Source organism: Atractosteus spatula, chromosome 7 (genome assembly GCF_055471065.1).
Source record: "Atractosteus spatula isolate fAtrSpa1 chromosome 7, fAtrSpa1.hap1, whole genome shotgun sequence".
In the NCBI taxonomy this organism is placed as follows: Eukaryota; Metazoa; Chordata; class Actinopteri; order Semionotiformes; family Lepisosteidae; genus Atractosteus; species Atractosteus spatula.
The window spans coordinates 17,113,013-17,135,809 of record NC_142712.1 but is presented as its reverse complement, the minus strand read 5'-3'; the positions used below and the strand labels follow the sequence as shown (position 1 = coordinate 17,135,809).

At 36.7% G+C, this 22,797-nt stretch overlaps 1 protein-coding gene across 1 annotated transcript in view; it reads right to left on the bottom strand.

The window, feature by feature from the left end:
- Positions 1 to 22,797, bottom strand: part of LOC148830658 (FRAS1-related extracellular matrix protein 2-like) — a 99,324-nt gene that overhangs the window by 32,699 nt on the left and 43,828 nt on the right. Inside the window, exons 4-6 of the mRNA XM_088922537.1 lie at positions 19,268 to 19,498; positions 10,636 to 10,761; positions 9,378 to 9,629 (exon numbers count right to left, since the gene is read on the bottom strand). Coding sequence (XP_088778663.1) covers positions 9,378 to 9,629; positions 10,636 to 10,761; positions 19,268 to 19,498 — 609 coding nt within the window. The remainder of the gene's footprint in view (positions 1 to 9,377; positions 9,630 to 10,635; positions 10,762 to 19,267; positions 19,499 to 22,797) is intronic.

Here is a 22,797-nt window from a genome sequence, read left to right as displayed (position 1 = left end):
GCAACAGCACCTCTTGTTATCAGATATTGAGGGCTCTGTTTTCACTGAAGAATTAGTCTGAAACCGTTGCCTTAAAAATGTGTTTGGACATTTTGGTGTTTCAATACCAGGATTTTTAAAAATGTACAACAGTAGAATACAACTGTTCCTCTGACGTCTTTGCATTTTATTTTTACTTTAAAAACCACCATAATGCACACACAACAAAAAAATAACCTTAACAGTCTTTAAGTCTTTTAAAATTTAGCTATGAGAAACGTTAAGTTTTGTGACAAATTTGAAAAATTTCCTTATCTCGCAATATCACGATAAGAGAATTTTCTGAATCCCATAACAACAATAATACAAAGGATTGAATATGAATAGGTCTAGACAAGTATTTTTCTCCCTCATCATAACTGTAGTGATGTTTATGAAGAGCCCATAGAAGTTAGGAAACAGCACCTGAAAGATTGTGGGATCACACAGTGTGGGCCATGGCAGACAAATTAAACAACCGGGGACTGGTGAAACTAATCAGGTGATCTCCACTTTGCTTCAGAAATAATTAGACCGGAGTCCTTTTGTAGCTTGTGGCAGGAGCCCAGTCTCAATAGTGGACTGCTATCAGATAAGGATATTTTCTAAAACAGACAAATAACTGGCTTCAAAGGGTCATGGCCCATTAGCTAGGTGATAAACCTCTGGTCCATGAACTCTTTCACCTTCCATCCCCACCCTGATAATTACAGAAGGGTCAACTACTGCTGGTATGTTTGACCTTCTACAGTACCTTCCAAAAAATCACTCCTGTCTTCGATGAATATGGATATTTGTTCAGCAGGACAAGGGGAAAAAATAATTCAGTACTACTTTCTTCTGAGAAAACCAGAGCCCCAAGGATTTTTGATTGAATAATAACGGCATACCGTTATGCATTCCAATAATGTCCGACCCAGATATGAAATGGTACACATAACCATTTCAGTAAATCTTGTCCTTGAGGACCATGATACCTTTTGTTTTTTGTCCTGTAATTCCACAAATTATTTACCAATAGACTTTTCAAGTCTAAAGTAGCTGAAGGATTTAGAGCCCTAGAAATCCTGCATTTATCCAGCTTCCCAGGAGCAGGTTTTTGGGCATCCTGTAGTTAACAGATAAAAATGTAAAATCTACAAAGGAAAGGATCTATGACAATCTTTGCAGAACACATGCCAGTGCAGAAAAATAGAAGTACGAGAGCACTTTTTTTTAAAGAAAAGGTCTCGGCTGGATTTCTTCCAATAAAAATGCTTCAGCTTGCAAAGTTTGAATTAACGAAAGCACTGCAGCATTTGCTGCTCAAATGAAGGTAAGGCACTCATGCAATAACTGTGCCAGTGAGTAGCTGAATCACTAAGCAACAAACAGTATCACGGATATTAGACTTCAGGTTCACATGGATACAGAAACCTGTCTGATGTCTATTCGATTACGTTCTTCTACTTTATAGAGTTGGAAGTGTGTTATATATTGCTTAAGCTTCTTATGGCTAAGCAGCAGTAAATAAGAATATAGATATTCTAAAAAAACAACCTACAGTAATAGCTAGACAACGGAAATGCTAAAATCCTGGAGATAAAGATAATGAACTAAAGTAAAGAAATGAACTAAAAGTGAATCCAGCATGATCAATATGAAATTATCACAATAACAATTGTGAACAGTTAACATCTACACAGGTTGCAGCAAAGATGGTATAGATTTTAAGACTAGTATAGATTTTTAAAAAACTATACCAGAACTTAAACCCATAACATTCTTAAAAAAATTGTATATACTGTATATATATAATGGTATGTATAGTTTTACAAATAATTGGCAAGAGCTTGGTCCAATTGCACATGAAAAGGTAAATGCAATCCATTAGCTTTGTGGATTTAATAATAATAGCCAAATATGTTGTGTTCACTGAATCATTAGTTTCAAGCTGTGATAAGAACATATCCATACATGTTTATATTCACTTGTTCTTGGCAGATGAAGCCATCTGGCCAGAAAGCGAAGTCTGCATTCTCTACGTCCTGATTTGATATGAAGGAGCACAGCAGCAGTTGAACAGCTAGTCTTTGCCAGCAACACTTAGCCTAGACACAGATAAAGGAGAATGAAATATAAGTTCAGAACCCTTTTTCTTCTTGGCTCAGAGGAGTTTTTGGAAATACACAGAAAACAAATAATTTACAAGCCCCCAGCACCATCCCTGGCCATAAAATAGGTCAGTGTGAAATGCAGTGATAAAAAGTGAGATTATTTTGTTGGAGATACTGTTCTCCACTGAATCACTGCATAATTTTTCATCTTGTCACTATTACTGATAATGCAATTTCCATCTTGCAGCTAAGGTTCAGTTATTGAGTACTTAAAGACTGTAGAAAAAAAAGATTCTGCAGGCAGTGCAAATAGTGCTTTTGTGCAACCCAAGATTAGAAGTATTTACAACGTAAATCCCTCTGTTGAGTAATTGAGAAATTCATTTTTTGTTAATTATCCTGCTAATTATTTCACAACCGGACTTGTAATATCACGTTTTATGGTATTAGGAAAAAAAGGTTCACAAAATTCAAGGTCATTTTTGAAATGTCAAGTCTAAGGAATATTATTCTTAACTGCACTAATTGGCACATTGATAGCCCATTTACAGTGATCAGGAAAGCAACATATTATGTAACATATAATATGGTCTATGCTTCCTGTTTTGTTAAATCCATTTGTGATGATCTATAGACCGATTTCTTTTTTCAGTTAGCTAGCATCTGTAAATATTGAACTCTTCAGTGCCTTATAAGAGCAATTAATTTTTTCACACAGTCTAAAACGGCTATGGGTTTTATTCTTTATAAAATTAACCATTATGTGCATTTTTCTACCATACATCTATAAAAGCTTTGAAGAAAAGGTAAAAATATAGCTCAGCACTTTTGTGGATCTCCTAAATAAAAACTAGAAAGCACTGTTCCAGGAGACGCTATTTTATGCCGAAAACTGAGACCTTGACGTGAGACTCCGAAGTGACTCTTCATTCATCCGTCTTATCAGCACGATATTGTACAGTATGTCTGGATACGCTGGATACAAACTATTTATTTGATTTTAAATCATAGTTACAGCAAGTCTGCTTGATCCTTCAAGTTTCAACACCAGCGAAAAATACATAACATATAACTCTGATCTGCCTACATGAAGCTTTTTACCACCAAAATAGGGTGTGTGATTTTCATTCAGAAATCACTTGAACATGAGTCCCACCAATCTCATCACCAAACGGAACAACAGAATGCGTTTCAAAGACAGTTTGTTCAGCACCTGGTGACTGATGACGAGAGTTTATGTGCTCTCTATGTTAGAACACGGCCAGAAACATTCCCTGGCTAATACAATAAAAGCAGAAACTGGTAGATGGAAATACTGAAAAAATCCCTTTGGTTGTCCATTTCATCAGTCTGCTTTGCTTGTCTGCTGAACTTAACTTCTCTTTCATGCATGTGCCTTTATAAAAATATATACTGTATCATATGATATATAATACAGTGAATAAACCAATTTACTTTGAACTTTACCTTTCTTCAAAGAGAACTCATCTTTCTGAAGTGATATTGAAAAAGAATTACATATAGATTACAAAGATTACATATTTTATACTACTTTAGAAAAATACTGTACATGTTAAAATACCTGTTGGTTCTTATTTCTTATTAACAGCACACTTTTAAATATATATGTGCCTAGGGAGTTAGCTCCATATGATTAAAGTAGTCATAATGATTAAACCTGAATGATATTGATCAGATTCAGAACAGCCTTCAAAGCATCGGTGAATTTATAATAAATGAAATGAGTAGACAAGCTTGAGGATTCTTCTGTTCAGTAGGGGGTGCTAGATTCCTTGTGTTTGAAACCCTGCAGTGAGGCTGATTTGGTGAGCTGCTGGCTGAGTACATACAGTAGCTCCTTAATAACAGCAACACATATGAACTGCACTCCAGAGACCCTTCAGTGGCAGGAACAGGTGCTGTGAAGAATGACCCCTGGTTTAGTACATTAAATAATTTGAATGTTACCTTCTGTTGCAGGTAGGAGAGTAGAAGAATGGATTCCACAATGCGGAAAAAAGAAGTATAAAAGCATTTCAATCACTGTGTTTTACTCTTAGAAGACCGAGTTTCTAGCACATGAATCTAGAATTCAGCATTATTTTTAGCCGCTGTTTTGACAAAATTCTGGCTTCTGTATGACAATTCAAACCTTGTCATAATCTTTTAGGTAAAGAAGAAAATTAAACAAGCATGCACTACACTAAAGAACTGTAGGAAAAAATTTTCTGCACTGTAAGTTGCAGTTTATCGGGGGCATAACACTATATAAGCCACTACACTTTTTTTATTTTGTTTGCTTTCACACGTACTGTACATTTAACTTAAATCAGAATATTAACTGCAAGAACCCTATTGTGTCTTTCTGTAGACTGCTATAAAATGTTAAATGATTTAGTGACAGTGGTTGTTAAGTGAGGGACATTAAATATGAAACACTCAAAACAGTTTTGGAATGTGATTGTGCTGCAGAGCTGTACCATCTTGGATACTAAACGTGTGTATAATTTTAAAAGTGTGAATAACCTCCATCATAATTATCTGATTAAGAAGGAAACCAATCAAAACAATATACGTAAAAGAAACAGGTAAAGGTTTATTCCATGCAGAAAGGAATGGAATTTCTTCTCTTTTCCTTTGAGCACGGGATAAACCTTTACTTGTTCCTTTGCAGCCTACACATGCTGACATAACTACCTACTGAAATATCTGTAAGAACAGAAGATACAGCATCACTACATTTGTTTTTAAACAAGTACAGTACATGTGTCCCAACAGCTTCATCACTGAAAAACAATACTTTCAGACAATAGCCTCAGGGATATGTTTTCTCCTAGCAAGGTCTTGACATGAGAATCTTAATATTTTGTGCAGCTAACAATAAAACAATACATGAAGCACACTTCTACAATGGATCACTGTTTTCCACGCCTAGTGCAAGTCACATTTAAATCACTTAAGATGGGTACATACTGTCAAATTATACTTCAACAGAGCTGAAACTGAACCAGTCAGATCCATGTCATTTTAAGGTGAAATGAAATAGCTGTCTTTTGAACAGTATGTCTTCACTGGGAAACGTAAGTAGTAAAAAACGTATTTGAAATAAGAATATTTTGATTTTGGCTAAGCTAATTCTGGCAAACTAAGGCATCTACAGTATTTGGGCCAAAACAAATAAAATAAAATACTGGAATCTGTGTTGGCAATGATAAAATTGACTAGTACTTTGAAATTCCTTTTCGTCCCCTGCCATGAATGTCCTTGAACATTATTTGCTTCTTCTGTGTGTAAATTAATAGGCACTTCCTTTTAAATATGGATTTTTCCCAAAACTCCCAAATCCACTTGCTTCTAGACTCATAAACCTTTGATTTAAAAAAAAAGTTTCTACTGTCAAAATGGCTTGAAATCAATTTTGACTACAAGATAGTTCTCATACTGGAATTGTATTCTACACATTTACCTGAGAAAATGTCATAAGAAATGAATAAGGCTGCTGAAAACCATCCAAGTCTGATTATGCATTTTGGGGACACCTATGTACAGTATACTACGGAGGAGGTGAGATTTGCAGTTATCCCTGTTATTACTTCTTTACAATCTAGAACTGAATTCCTTTCCTCTGACTTATTGGACTAACAGTGCAAACATTAGCCTGTTCAATACAAGGGGCAGATAACAAGTCATGGGGACTTGATGATTCACACCAATACAACAAAAAAACACAGAAGAGGGAGTAAAAGCGAATATGTCCTTATTCAGTGAGTCACCCTCCTGTTGGGAGCTGAGAGAGTGATTTCTGAGGGTCTGGGTTCAACAGGAAAGACCTGTAGGTGCATTATTAAAAGCTTGACCTTTGGCATTGTTGCAATTTCACCCCAGTAAGATTTACTGGAGATTTCAATCCACTCCCATAGCTTCTGGAAAATCCAAGTGCTACCTGTTCACTCCCCTGTGTGAGAAATGCTTTTACATGAATGAGAATTGTGAGCAGCAAAACAATGATCACCTTTGGAACAACTGCCTCCCGCAGATGAGAACTGCAGAGTGGCAGAAAAGAAACCTCCTTCAGAGATAAGTACTTAAGGTCTACACCTAAACTCTTGACTACTTCTGAAGAAAAACGTGAAAGGGAGAGGATGTCGAGATGATCGAAGTAAAACAATACACTTCTTTGTTCTTCAAGTGGAAAACATGTCTAATCTGCATGAACATGGAATAGACTATAATAAAAGCTTTCTTTAAGTTAAAAAATGGAAATGTGATAACTCTGATGATGGCACTGTTATGCTAAAACGTATCTGTAATGCTATCTGAATTAAAACTTATTTCAGAAACAGTACTGCCTCCAATTACTAAAAGTGCACTTTACAGTAAATGTTGATTACTAGGATTTTGCTTTGAAGTGTTTTTCCCCCCATGCATGGGATTACGAGTGGTCTGAATTCCAGGAGGTGAACGTGCTCCATTGCATTCAGGTGTCATGGCACTGCAGTGGATTACCTTGCCTCAAGGTCAAGAGTCACTGTGCACCATCTTGAGTTTTACAGTTGGAATGGATCATGATTCAGGATTTCATACTATACTCCTGTCAGTCCTAAGTACAGTCAAAGGCCCAGCTAGTCCAAGCTTATTATTGTATGTTTTGCAGTTTTCTTGAACTTTGAAATCTCAGTTACAGTAAGAGAATCTATTTTAAGGACTGACATGTTCTAGTTATAGCCATATAAAAGCTATGATACTCAGAAACAGGTGTCTCATTCACAGAAGCTCCTTCATTGTGTAGGCTTCATCTGTGCTGTAGATGAACTTTTCAGCTTTAGGGGAATAGATCCCTTTATATTAAAACAACATACAGCATACAGCAATTAGGCAGGCCTGATAACTGCTTGGGCTGAGTCACCCTCCAGTGCACGCTGTCATTTGCTGATTATGTTCAGCAAGTACAAAGCAGACACCTATTGAGGCTGTAGAGCTCATTACACTAGAAAGTCATGGTACAGAAGGTAGTTGGCTTCAGATATGAGTTACTTGTGCTTTATGTCATCATGCTGAAAAAAGTAATTTGTATGCAGAGGAAATTGTCAAAACATTGCAAGTTTGCAATGGTGCTTGCTAATAAAAATAGAATATGCGTGAGGGTAAAGCACTACTGTATGACATAGACGTAAAACCACAATTTGACAATAAAAAAACCATTAAACAAGGAAGGGAAACAGTTATCAAGTAAGGATGCTTGTAACTCTGTGAGAACTTCTTTCATTAAAAAATATTAAAAAGTTAGCTTTCTTTAAAAAAAAAGAGGCGTTGAACACATTTAAACAAAATAACCTTTGGTGTGATTATGGTGTCCACCGACCTGCACAAACCTCCACATAAAAGCCATGGGTTATTTTTACTTAAGGAAAGACCCATATCAACATATATTAATGCTTACTGCTGAGATTGTGCTTTCTTTAAAGCCAGTCTTAGAAATGCTGTCTTGTGTTGCAGGAAAAAGAAAATATCCTCTAAATTTTTGCTGAGCCCAGAGCTCTTGTTGGGAGTATTTTTCATTCCCACAGAAAACACAGTGCAGCCTGTTCAGTGAGGGGGATTTCTCTTAAGATATTTGAAGTATGCAGGGAGTGAGCAGCACATGAGCTTTTCTTCTCTTATATTTAAAACTGGAAGTAAGACCTGAAATCTCATTTTTCAAAAAAGTATACAATGTCGTGGTGTGTAGGTTATTTATTGGCTCACTATACTAAACATTATTTATTTTTTGTTTTAAAGGATTGTCAATAGAAATCAAAATGATTATACTTATAATAATTATAAAAAAATCCAGAATATCATTCAAATCAAATTTTAAGAATTCATTCCTTAGAAAGCTTGGACTGAGTCATAACTGTCCAAAGAATACATTTTTCTTTCTATCCTGTCAAATGCTACTGAATGTCTTATCATCATATAAATTTCACACCAGAAGATAAACAATCATATTTATGCATTAATGTAAATATACAATAACACCTACACAGATACTTTAAAGGACATTTTTGACCTAAAATATCTGACACTTGAAACGTTATGTGTATTCCAGGTCCAGGAGCCGCATGACATCTTATGCTCTTGTTAAAATGAATCATTTTGGATTCGGTGAATAGGTCAGGTTTGTACTTCTAACTTTCCTTCCCTTTGCTTTCTAAACATTTTACACAGCGATCCTTCCTGAGATAACTGAAAAGATATGAATGTTTACCCTTAAGGTGCTGAAGAACAAGAATAGGAGAATAGAGAGATAACACCCAGATTGCTCCATGCATCTGCCTGGAGATGTGTGATAAGGGAGTCATTCAGGTGATGCAGAAAAAGTGAAGTGTGCAAGTTACAACAAGGACAGAATGGCGTCTTTAGAGCTCGACAGGCTTCTTGTATTCTGGTCTTCCACTTCCACTTCTATGTGTCTTCCACTTGTTACCTTGACAGGTTTCAGCAAGTCCCATAGAGTTGTCTTGTCTGGTTCAATACAACTGCGAATGTGAATTAACTTTTAAATCACTTTGCTCCACTGCAAAAATTGCTCCAACTTTTTGCTCTCACTTTTCACATTAAAGCTGAACTCCTTCCATTGCATTTATTGTTTTTAAACTCGTCATGCATTTAAGGTTTACATCACAGGTAAGCCGATGATAGCTCAGCATTCCTCTCTCACTTCACCACATTCCACAGATAAAATTAAAAAAAAAGACTGCATACCCTTTCTTTCACCACCAGGAGTGAAGATCGATTTATGCTGTGTGCTAGAATGTAGGGCTAAACCATGATGCGCTGATGTGACAAATTATAATCATCACATTGCTTTCCATAACCACTTATTCAATTCAGAGTCACGTCAGCCTGGGGCCTACCTCAGGAAGCAGTGGGCGCAAGACAGGATACACCCCAGAAGGGATGCCACCTCATTGCAGAGCAGACAAACACAAAACAACACACACTCACACTAGGGCCAATTTAACAGAAACCAATTAACCTGCCAGCATGTCTTTGGACAGTGGAAGAAAACCATAGCACCTGGCTATGGCACCCCAGGAATTGAACCCAGGGTCCCTGCATTGTGCGCCAGCAATTGTAACCACTGTGCCATGCACCGTGTCTCCTTTGAGCATTTATTTTTTTATTAAAAGATAACATATTAAATTATTTTTAAAAAGTTTTTTAGAAACAAATCTACACATGGTAAACATGTTTACCTTCATCATGTTTACTGCTGCTTACCGTCATCCAGGTCTTGCAGGATAATAACCTTGGTGGATGGGTACTCCTGACCAAGGCGCCCACCCATGGGCATACTCAGGGTCACATTGAAGGTCTCCTCTTCCTCGTAAAGTGAGTCATCGATTATAACGACCCGGCAGAACTTGTCCGTCTCATCCTTATCAAAGCGCAGCACGCTGGTGTGGTCTTCGGGCCTAGAGATGTAGTCCGAGTACGACAGCACTGTGCTGGGAATGGTGCCCGTGGCTGTGGCTGGAAACAAAAGGTGCCAGAGAAATGTCACCTGCAAACACCTTCTTTCAGACCTCTCCTAGATCAAACCCACATGAATAGTGGACAAGCCCATGGTGGCAAAAGGCCAGCCTATCACTGAGGGAAACTGGAGCTCTCTTGGGAGAGCTACTGTATGCTACAACTTTGTGATGCATATGCCTACATTACATTTACCTTTAGAATAGTTCTAAAAAGCTTTAGCTCATCTGGGCCAGCAGCTGAAACATTAGAGCTTCATAAAGTGATCATTCTTTAACTACTTGACAAGAAATAAGGCTAATAAGGTTAACATATTTTTTCTATTTTTTGTAAAACCCCAGCTACATAATTAAAATCATAAGCAAACCAATTGTCTACTAAGAAAGCTAATAAAAAATGTCAATTCAAATGTTATTTTCACATTTCTTTGTACTGGGTACTGAGTGCATAAAAGCCTTGCTTTACCTAGCTGATTGTTTCTCTTGTCTTGTCTACACTATCTGAATTTTGTTTCTTTAAATACAATACAAAACTGTATTATTAGTCTTGAGAAAATTACTTTTGATTAAACTATTTTTTCATACTTAGATGTCATATTCCTAGCATATGAATTATAGTTTTTAATTACCTATATATTCTAAATTACATATTTAAAATGTTGAATCATAAATCATAATGATAAGTATTTGACATGTTAGAATTCATCTGGGGCATATGGATAGCAACCACCACAATCCTTTTATCGAATTCTACTTTTCTTACTTTCCAGTTTTATAAAAGAAAAAAAATTCTTCCTAAAATTCCAGCAGTTTTAATCGCAGTGTAGCAACAACAAAGATTATATTTTTTTTAAGCACTAAACAATATGGGTTGAGATGCAAAACTGTGGCATCAGCAATAAAAAAGAAATGAAAAAAAAAATGAACACTAAAAAGCAGTGAGCTATTCCTTCCAAAGAACATTAAATTATCTTGAGAATGTACACAGGGATCAGGCCCTATGGTACCTTGCTGAGTGTAGCACATGACCATTAGCTCTTGGCTGACATCCCCACTTCTCCTGACTGGTATCATCAGTTCTCCAGCATCTTCCTCAATGGAATAAGAATACTGGGGGATAAAGACTGTTGACTCTGTATGTGAGAAAAAAAAGCAAAATGCATTGTGATACCATCTAGCTCAATGCGTAATATAAAGACAACCTCTGGACCCAGACCTCCAAAAATGTACTTCTTCTTTAGTTTCTAAGATGGAATTACAGTTATCGTGTGTATAAAACACATGCATTATCTTCTCCCTTTTTAGACTGTCATTTTTAAGTTATTGTCTCATAGCAGCACAGATCATTTACTGTCCACTGACACTACTGAATTTTCACCATTTAAATTCAGTCTGAAAAGGCCTGTTTTAAATGGACTGCAGCATTTGCCACAAATGGAAAGCAGTGTATAAGCCACAAAGGAACATAAATATATTTATGTGTAGAAAGCATTTTGTCACAGTCGAAAGATCTTATTAGCTATTTTTACTTCAGACTTGAGTAGTCTTGGTATTGTGACATAGTAACAATTGTAGTAGTGTTGTTATTGTTATGTTTTGCATCTCCTTCCAAAATCTAACCCTGTAATTTTGAGATGAAATACTGTGCCGGTACCTACAATTTATCTCATTCAGTTTTTCAGCAAAGGAATCCAATCTTTATTTATAGAGAGAGCAAAAAAAAGGACAATGTGCTTTAGAATAAACACAGTGGAAGCCAATCTTCTATTTGATAAGACAGGCTTTTATAAAGTGAACAGTTCTTGAGGACATCACATTTACAATCAAAAGCAATCTAGCTTCCTGGGACGTGAAAAAAATACATTTCTTTTAATTAGAGCTTGCATAAACATAAGAAAGGATGGTAATGAAAATGGAGATCGCTGATCTGAATAGTTTCACGCAAACCTGTTATTTTGAATTCTGAATCAGGCTTGTAATTCTTTTTCAGAGCCATTTTCCTCAGTGGTTAAAACACACTTGGAACACATGAATGCATCAAAAACAAACAAGATATGGAACCCAAATATGTTGATATGTTTATGTTTAGGATGTCTTTTGACCAAAAACACACTACAGTGTGGCATATACTGTAGCTTCCCAACAATGGACAAATCACCTCAGAGTCTGGTAAAAAGTATTACATATACTGTATGTCATTAATTAAATATTTAGATCAACCATGTTACTGAGAATACAGTTTGGAACAAAAAGCAGAATATCTCAACAACAAAATAAATTATTTTTTTATCATGGAATTGTGATATGCATTCAGCCTATTTGTTTTGCATCCAATAAATCTGTGAAACATAGAAATAAGGCACTCCAACATGGGTTTGAAAGTTGCTAGCATTCTGTTTAAAACAGTGCTGTTGTTTAACAGTGATATTGTGGGGAACAACAAAGACAGTTTTCCATTGGGAGTCCTGGTTCAACAATCTTTATTCTACTTCCCTGTTCCAGATTCCTTCTATTTATTTATTCATCCTGTTTGATCTAACCCACAGTACATTCCCTATTTATCTAAACACATTCTTTCCACAGAACAAAACCTGAATCACACTCTACCCATCTCCTCTTCAAAAGAAATATGAAGAGCTGTAGAAAGTGGATATCTTTATGAATGATAGGATTTTTCAAATTATGGAGGTGGTTCTTAAAATTCACCTTCATCATCTTCTTCTTCTCTCTATATACTGTATATAAATTCATGTTTTGGCACTGGTTATTAAAGTTAACATTTTCTGCCCCAAATAATCTGAATTTCAAAACCTACAGAAAGTTTGTGCAAGCATCAGCCTTTGGTGCAATGTCAGATAAAGTTTTGCTGTACATCAACACATTCTCTCAGAAGTACACTGCTCAGCTCATCTCAGAGGTAAAATACCAGAAACAACAACAAGAAAAAAAAACTTTTAAATATTCTAGGCATGCTTGTCAGCAAGTTGAAACCTGCGTTTTTTTAAAAAACCTTTCAGAAAAGAGGGTTTTGACAAATTCCCCAAGAAGTCAAAATGATGATCATTTAATGAAGACAAATAAAAAAAAAACAACTTTGCAAGAATACATGTGTGATGCGATAGATTCAATATCAAATGTTTATATTGCCCCCAAAGATAAGAAAAAGGTTTGCATTACAACTAAATGTCAACTTGCATTTTTTTCTAAATTATTTGAAGACCTTTTCTTCTATTCATTGTGTTCTATACTCTTATCTAATTTGGTACTCCTGGCAAATCTGCCTGAGAACTGAAATTTGCAGCTATATAGTTTTGCTCAGGAGAGCAAAAGATATGAGTAACCCAAAGTGTAACATAAAAGAAAAGATCTCTCATCTTCTGTGTCAGTTTCACAGGTTAGAATTTCAAACTTTCTCCAATCAATCTGCAACCTATTAATCTTTCAGAAAAATAGCTGAATGGTAGTGATACTTAAAAAGTCTGGAATTTCAACTACCCAATTGTTGGAAAAAAATAAAAGCACAGTTGAACAGGCAATTAACTCAATTAAGAAACAGAGAGCCCATATAAGATGAGAATCAGTAACCCTTGTGGGTCATGAGAACCAACCAATTGGAAATCATTCACAATTCTCCCTTGCTGATGAGTGTGGCCAGTGGCAATGAACTGCAACTCTGTCTGTTTTTCTTCCCAGGTCTTTAACAATTGAGACACTAAAGAGAACTAACTGGACTGTGGAAACATCACCCGTGGCTAGTAAAACCATAGTGAGTGGCCTTGGATAAAGATGTCAGCCAGCCAAAAACATAAAAAGAATACAATGTATACTTTATGTAACCAAGTGGCAATGTGTTGGCACAGGAGTCAGGAGAAGCGTCCTCACTCTGACTTGTAGTTAGATTCCCACTACCAGATATACCTGTCCTGGGAATTCCTCTGAAACCCTCCCATGTTTTTTTCTATTATTTTATGGTTAGTGATGTCAGTGTTTTGCTGTTTATGGTTTAAGGTGTTAAACACTATTAGTTACTGTAAATGTGTTAAGCTCTTAGGTTAACAGTGTCTGTTTGATGGGAGTTAAGAGTAATTTAAAATTATGAAATTATGATGTTAATTTTGTATTTAAACAGTACTGTATTTGTAAAATTTTTAAATGGGAGAATTTAAAATGTATGAGGCTGGGAGTTCCCCAGTACCAGCTGCAGTGCTCCTATTAATTCCTCTGGAAACTCTCTCAAGATTTTTTCTTTTTTAAAATATTAAATAAATAAAGGAATCCCGTATTAATTTGTTCTGCATGTGGACCTCTGACAACAGACCACCAACGGTGAAGCTGCCAGCACTAGGAGGGACCTGTGGCACGTCAGCATGGACAGACAGCCATGACATAGATGAGTCGTGACATACAGTAGATGCTGTCAGGAAGTGGGTTTTATGGGAATTGTAGTTCCTAAGATAATGCTGTGTCTGTAAGTGATCATAGTCACTTTCTACACTCAGCTCACCTTGATGTTAACCCATGTGCCCTGGCAAGCAGCATAAAATATTAGCTACTGCCTGCTATGGATACTTATTAAAACAGGGTTACAAATACAGAATACACAATATAACAAGCAACTCTCGTGCAACCCACTTTTTAAAAAAAAACACAACAACCTTTCCTTATTCCTGCTGCTGAATCTTATCAACAAGACGATAAATATCACAGGGCAAGACATGAATAGAGTTTCTAACATTCATTATGTTATCAAAGTGTATGAAATCTAGCCTTAGACTAAACATTTTCTATCAAAGGGAATTCTATTAGAATATAAACAGTTTACTACATAGCTATGCTATTTAGACGTTTTAAAAACCTGTTCAAATACTTGTTTCTGCAGCTGTTAGAACCACTGTGCTGACAATCACCCTCTCTTTGAACATCTAAACTGTATGCAAACTTTAACAAACTTTGGAAGCACCTTGTTATCTGAAGAGGCAAAGGCTCAGAGGCAAAAACACTCAAAACCCTGTCCAATCCCTTGCATATAAATGAGATTGTGATTCTCAGGGCAGCATCTCTAGCACACTTGCAGCCACACATCTCATCCATAAATCCCCAGGGCCATTTCAGACACATTAGAAGGCATGATCCGCAAAATCAAGTGCAGATGTTGGCTGAGCAGACTTCAGGCCCTTGTTGCTCTTATCAACAGCCCACCTTCACTCATACAAATGAATACTGCACTTTGGCTCCATGGCCTGTGGATTTTTATCACACCGAACATGAAACACATGGAGAATGATTTGGTTTCTCTGCAACGTTCCAAAGCTCAGTGTTATTTTGACAACAATCGTGTTTTTTATCTTACAGTACTTTCTCACACCAAATTCCAGGCAGGCTTGTAAAAAGGAGCCCAGAGCCAAGAAGAATTGTGAAGGCAATCATTCCACTTATGTTTCAGCACACTTTTAGTAAGTTTTAGTAAGTAATGTCAAAATTTGAACAAAATCAATGGCAATAATAACATTATACATCTGTGCATACTGTATACTGCAACATTAATTCTAAATAGGGCTGCGACATCTGGGCTTTGAAAATTCAATTTATGAGGCAGTTTTTAAAAATCATTGTTTTTCTACAAATTGCTTGTGTTTTTTACTGCCTGGGTTGCTTTAAGGAGTGTTGGAAGAACATAACAAACATTCAGTGTGTTCAATTATTTCCTTTCTCGTCTGGTCCCACAGTCTCAATGTGGCACGATCCAGGGGCCGTTAAGTTGATAAGTGTCTGTCTAAAATCATTTTCCATCAAGCATTTCTTGTAAATGATTATAACTGACTTCATCTCTTAGACTCCGGATCAAATTAAAGAAAATTGACTTTTTGTGGAGCAGTTATTCAGTCAATAATGTGACAGAAGTAACTATTTCAAATGATGAGCTCAAAAGTTTAATGATAAACTGATTTCTTTAGGGTTTAAGCAAGGGTTTTGCCTTTATATCTTTTTTGACACAGTATTTAATTTTATTAGATGGATCTCAAGCACATGAGTTTTTAAAGTTTACTTAGCCCCCTTAAAATCAGCAAGAGATCAAGACTAATAAAGTGATAATGAAAGCTCTCCTGAGGAGCTGCTGGAACTTTAATAAGCCAGTATGAGCTCTCCATGATTCTCTTTGAACACACTGCAGAGCCAGCAATAAAGCTATCTTTTATAAATGCAACTGTATGAGCAATTAGATTCATCACAGATTGGAATGTTAACAAATGTGTCAAGGGGCAAGGCAGAGATTGCAATCAAAAGGTTTTGATCTGTTCTAAATATATAAAAGTGATCAAATCAAACTTCTGACTTGCCTGTCACCTGGCAATTGAAAATTGCAGAGCTGAAATTCAGAGGAACCTCTTTATGATTGATCCATCATCATCATCAATTACTACTACTAATATTGCTATAATCTCTGCTGTGTATTATTGTGAAGAATCCTTAAGTGGCTTTTTTAAACTGTATGGATGTCTACAGAGAAACAAATTATGTAAATAAGGACAGTCCCATTTATATTGAGCTGGCATTTGTGAAGGTGTAGCTACTATGACATTTTATGTTGGCTAATCATGTAAATCCAAATCTGAGTTGTTGCAATCAGATATTTTGATGAATATGATTAAAGTGAATTAAAATTGCTACATGACAAGCTAGGTTTTTTTCCAACCCAAACTAAGCTGTATTAATATAAAGTTAGAAAACAAAACTTGTGGAGGCTTTGAGCAAATTATTGAATCTCACAGCATGCATGCAGTATATCTTCTGACTCTGTTTAGGACGTCAAAGACTTTTGCAGTGAATTAGTCGACAACAATTAGTTTAGTTTAGTCGACAACTTTATCTAAGCCAACAATGGAAAACGCCAGATATTTAATCCTACTTTCATGTTATTTTTCTCAAGTGAAATAATTATTTGGATCAGTCACACCATCTGAATCAGTCAAACCATTTGTTTCGTGGTTGTATCCAGTTACTAACTAAAACTACCTACAGGACTCTAGTTCACGATTGTAACTGCTCATCCCCAATGTTTGCCGAATTACTCTAAAAGCAATTCCAAAAATGTATAAAGAAAACTTTTCCACTGATCTGAAACCTAAGAATGTGGCAGTGACATTTTGCTGTTGGGTCAATGTTTTAATTGCATACAGATCTTACATATTTTTAAAAAAAACAGCTGGAGATCACAGTAAATGTTCAGTTCAAGGAGTGTGGGCTTAGGGTGGCCCTTTGATATGACTCTGTTTGAACATCTTCGGGATGAATCATCCTACAGTACTTTTTTATTCACACTTTGTTACCTTTCAAAAAGGAATGGAGGTTTCATTATATCTCTCCCCTTGGGACCCCTAGATTTTTACAGTGCTTCAAGGCAAACTACAATAAGATCACGTAAAGGAAAAAAGAAAGATTCTAAAAGAACATGTAATCTGCAACCCCAAACATTGCTGCTTTTAAACAGAGATAAACAGTCAAGAGACTCCTCCACTTGATATATGCTGTCACTGAAGCATATAAAGTACATCAAACGTTCTGCTATTTGAAATGAAGACTCCCTCCTATACATTTTAATTTGATAAAACTGTTAATGTAATGTGGCATCCCTTGCAAAGGGTGATAATCTGCAAGGGAAGAAATGGGATTCTACATCTGCTAAATGCCAATGTTGCATTACCTGAAAGGTCAGACTGCTCTAGGAGATGAAAATGTTTTCTCGTTCTTAGAGGAAGGCCTTACATTTTTTCACATAACATTTCACCTAACAATTTAATATGGCAACAGTAATGTAGGTGGCAGTGTTATTTTCTTGAGTTTACAGTATGTTTTGAGCAAAAGCAACTTACATAAACCAAGGGGTTAACTAGATAACAACAAGTATTGCTGCAATGTCACTACCAACAGGACCTTGATTATACGTACAAGGGGATTGTGCAACTTTCTCAGGACAACACAAAGCAAGCAAGTGCCTAAGCTGGAGCCTGAGACAAAAATCTCTTGGTAACAAGCTCTTGACCTTAACCACTGGCCTACTTAGCCTTCACTTCAGTCAACTTTGAAGCAGCAAGATATTTCCTTAATGGGGTCCATATAGTTAACATCTAATCTTTTGGAACACACATGCCTTCTGAGTAACCACAAGAGTACATCAATCTTGTGGTAACCACCTTCACACTAGACCTTTTTGGTGATGTGGTAATGTTTTCACCCACTCCAGCATTTCATGCCTCATCTCCAGACCAGATTACTACTCCAGAATTTTATGTTTACATTTGGTCCATAAAATGATTGTATTTAGGTTGTAATTGCGTTTCTACTTTGTAAATCTATTTGTTGATTTTCATAAGGAGACTAACCCTGGCAAGAGCTGCAGTGAACCAGAACCTAACCAAGATGAACAGAGCACCAGGTTGGGCTAACTTACTTTGTATTGTTTAAAAACAATTAAAAAGCAAAATCCTTACAATTGATTTCATTGTATCTGTTATGTTATTTACAGTACAAAAGCCTTTGACGTTTGCTTATTTTTGACATCCCCACAGAGACTCCCGCTTGAAGACTGATATTAAGTTGAGCTCCAATTGAAAAATAAAAATGAAGCTGAATCCTTGTTTTTGAAGATGCTAATATATTCCAAAACATAATTTTGTATTAGTTTACGGGCACTGCAGAAAACAAAGACCAATACCATGGTGCTGTAGCTTTATTGCTGGTGAGAGGTAATGGGGTGCCATTCTGGACTGTAAATCTGGCAGTGACCTAGACAGAAGCCCTGTTAAGATTTGACACAACAGAGCTAATGTGCTGTGGCAGAGAAGGGAAGGCAGATGAAAGGGAAACACTAGCATTAAACAAACAGGTCAAAGAGCACCATGTACTTCATACTTCCCAACAGAGAACTGGTGAACCTACTGCCACTCATGTCTGTAGTATAATGCACCTGTTGTCAAACTGACTCGCTCTCGTCTTTTTGTGAGATAATTAGATTTGTCACCTTTTACCATAAAATTGAGGAGAGAGGAGAAAAAAAACAAGATATGTTTTTTGTTATGAAGCTGGCCCACCCCTCCCTTAAAGCCTTCTTTACATTTGTAAAAAGTATTCGTTAAAACCTTACTGGAGACATTTACACACCTAACACAATAACTATAATACTATTTGTGCATCAAATGAGGAAAGTTGGATCTCTTTCTGAAATGCTAAGGCAGAGGTACTCAAAAGGCCGCTCAATAGATAAAAGTCACCCCTCAAGCTCTTTTTGCAATAACACAAAATATTTTTAAACTGAAAACCCCATCTCTGCTGTAATGGTGTGGATAAGCTCTAGATCCCTTTAAGCACTGTTCAGACAGAATATGCTGAGTGAATTGTCCCTCACCTTTGCTCCTTTCTCTGCATTTAGTTGCTGCAAGTATAAAACAAGAATGTTTCAAAGAATTCAGTTGTTGCCTCTTTCTACCTATTTGCAGACTAGACTGGTAAAATACAGGGAATTATCTGGTGTTGTGTTGACACTGCTGTATTAGGTTCTGAAGTGAAGGTGATTTATGTTTAAACTAAGCATCTGCGTTTTCAAAACGTCAAACAGAGAAAAAGGAAAAGTAAAGGACTTACCATCTGCTGGGTCAAGGATCTCCACTGTGGCAATTTCAGGAAACTCTAGAGCAGCCATGACTGGTTCGGACAGGACAATCTGAAACGTCTCAGACTGCTCATACTCCTGGTCAGTCAGGATCCGAACTTTCCACGTTGCCGTGGTTTGGCCCGGGTTAAACTGCACTTGCTTCTGCAGTTTCCCCCGAAAATCTTTGTCTTTTTCCGCTGTGCCATCCTTGGTGCCAATGCCTGTCAGGGAATCAACAAGAAAAGCCCATCAATGAAAGGCCTGCAGAACGCATGTAAATTAATATACACTTACTGTTTACAAACAGACATGTTTTTAAATTTGCTTTTAAAAAAAATTAAAGACCTAGAGGCCAGCCACTGGGCCTGCCTTTGTTCTGCTTTTCCCAAACATCATCTCCCTTATCCGAGGAGGACAAAGCTTTCCAGCATGTAGAGAATAGAAGTAAACTGCAATGGAAAAGAGAAATCCGATTTCTTTTAATTCATAGCTAATACAGTCACCTCCAGTTTCAAAACACCCAATTGTAAGGTCCTATAAAACGTTTCTTGCCAGTGTAATGCCATCAGTTCCAGTGTAATGCCATCAAAGGCCTTGTGAAAAACTTCTTCCCTGAGATTTCTGTTCTGCTGTCAAGGGAAAGTCTTCAGAAAATGGTGTCACATGGATGGTCTTGTCTCAGGGTCTGCTTCTAAAAGGTTATGTCTACCAATGGGACAGGATAATCAATTTTCTGTCATCCCTGACACCAAAGGCCATTTTCAGCTCTGTCAGTCAGGCCCCTACACGTACAGCACCGTTGTCTCATTCGCTTTTTAAAGCTGGTCTCCCGCTCAGTTGGGTGCCCACCATGCCTGCTGAAAAGTGTTTGATCTCAACAACTTCAAGCTACAGAGCTGGCAGATCACCTTCTGTCTGGGCTGTTATGACAGCTGCTGTACGCTACGGAAACTCGCCAAGTTCTTTTTGATTGCAGTGCGCCACACAGCAGTACACTGGCTTTTAATAAAACATCAGACCTCAATCAGTGGCTATTGCTAAGGTCAAGATGGTAACTTTTTTGCTTATGTGTGGCTGTAAATGCATGAGCATCGCAAGCCATAAAGCCTTAAGGACTGTCACCACAAAACCCACACTAATATCTAATTTTGTCATTGCTTCACACAGCTCTAAAAATCCAACCAAGATTCTAACAGTATATATACACTGAAAAAAAAATCAAACTTTGCAAAAATCTTCAAAGTAAGCCCTTGAGTAAAATGAATGATTTTTCACATCCATATTTATTCTTGCAGTAGGAGTCAGATTCCCTTAGGATCAATAAGTTCATGAACATGCTGTGAGCACACTTTTCTTTGTTAAAGCTGCAGTAGAAAAATCCATTGTAATAAATAGAGCTGTCACAGTCAACTCTTGAAAGAATTAGAGCTAACATTTACAGTTAATATTGGTTAACATTGCCACCAGGAGTCAGCACCAAAACAAGAGAATTTTCTTAGCTAAACTGTGACAAGACTGAGGTTATGCCTCCCAAAATCAGTTCGACAAAGTTGGTAACTTCAGTGCTGCTGCTGACAGTGATGAAATAAAACTCTTTAAGATTTAAGAAACATTAGTGTTACATTTGACCCTGTGTTGACTTCTGTAAACTTTACAAGTTTATCTTTCTCCCACCTGTGTGATACTGTTTGGTTAAGACTTTAGTTCTGGTACTTGATGCTGAAATATTGATTTATGCCTGTATTTAATCAAGATTAGACTGCACTAATGCCTTACTTATTGGGGTATTGACTAAGGTGCTAAATATTATTCAGTATATCCAGAATACTGTGGCTCACGTGCCAACTAAGAGTACACTGAATCAGCATGTAACATCTGTCTTCTGTAAATTATGATTGCTCCCCATGAAATTCAGAATGGGGAGCTGGAGCCTATACTAGCAAGCAACAGGCACAAAGAGGGACACCAGTCCACTGCAGGACACACACAGACATAGACACACTAGGGACAACTTTTTCCTGAAGCCAATTAACCTACAGTACTGTACCAGTATTTACTCAGTAAGTTGAAAGCCAGTTAACCTACCAGTATGTCTTTGGACTGTGGGAGGACACCCAGTGAAAACTCACATGAACACAGGGAGAATACACAAACTCCACCAGCCTGGGAATGGAGTCCAGGGAGGGCCCTAGAGCTGCAATGCAGCAATACTAACCACTGTACCCCAGTGCCACCCACATATAATAATATGATTGTTCTACCATAGATATTTTTTTCCACTCTTAAGTCTGAACATTTGCAGTCTTTTCCAGACCTGAAGAAATACCAAAGTAGCAAAACCAAAAGAAATTAAAATCTATGTGAACACCTAATCATTCTGTCTTTCGGTATGGGAGACATTAGGTAGGGTTACATAAATAACAGTCACTAATGATAAAAAGAGATTTGCTGTGTAGGCTGACTGGGTGCTCTGCCTAATCAGCACTAGAGAAGATGGATCATCAATCTGTGTAGGACTCCCTTCTCTGATGTTAGGAGTCCTCATTTGTTTTCAGAACTAAAAGTTTATACTTCAAGATTAATGCAACAGCCTGTGAGTAACGAGCATAGGCTAAGGATCTTAGAGCAGCAAGCTGAAAGTCAAAAGCTTCATTTAAGGAGATGTGGAGTGCTCTACAGTATCTACTCTCCTCCTAACTCAAGCTTTTCATCCTGCTGGTGATAGGCAGGTGATGAAAAAGATCCCTCCTCTAAAAAAAACAACAACTGTAAGTTTTCATGTTCTCTCATAAGAAAAATAAGCTAACTTTTAAAATAGTTTTGAGAAGGGAAAATACATTTGTCAGAAGGAAAAATGAGGGGTTCCAATTCAAAAACAGACCTTCCAAATGTAATTCTAGTTTAACTGAATCAGTTTTAAACGTCAAAATACTTTTTGACTGTAAACCAAACATCAAGGCCAGAGAATCCCAACTATGAAACTGCATAAAGTAAAAATCTCTCCTATTTTAAGCACAAAGGCATTTGGAATTTTTTTGCTGAACATATAAACACAGCACTTTCATAAAGCAAAATAGGCTTATTCCCATCAGTTTTGAGAGAGAGAAATGTTTGAAATTTTTGAAGAAAATCTTGAAAAATGTAAAATTTGCTCTTGTCATTGGCTTCTTTAGCAGAACACTGTAATGTTCAAAACATTGACATAAAACAGTTCTGATCAAAAATGAAAAAACGTTTTACAAAAAATCATCTTTCTCTCCTTTAACTTAGCACTTAGTAATAAACTGTTCAACAGTAATTTATCCAGCCATTCTAGCAGGTAAGAAATGCTAGAGTCAAAACTAAAAAGTCACTTCTAATACAGTACATCTTTTATCAATGTGCTAACTAGAAAAGCTTAAAAAGAAGACAGCAAATGAACTGCATCTTTTTATGGTTAAAAAGTGAATATTTAAGTTTCATTTGCTTTGTAGTCAGGCTTTCTTAAACCTCTTAAAGTAGCTAATCGGTAGCTAATCAG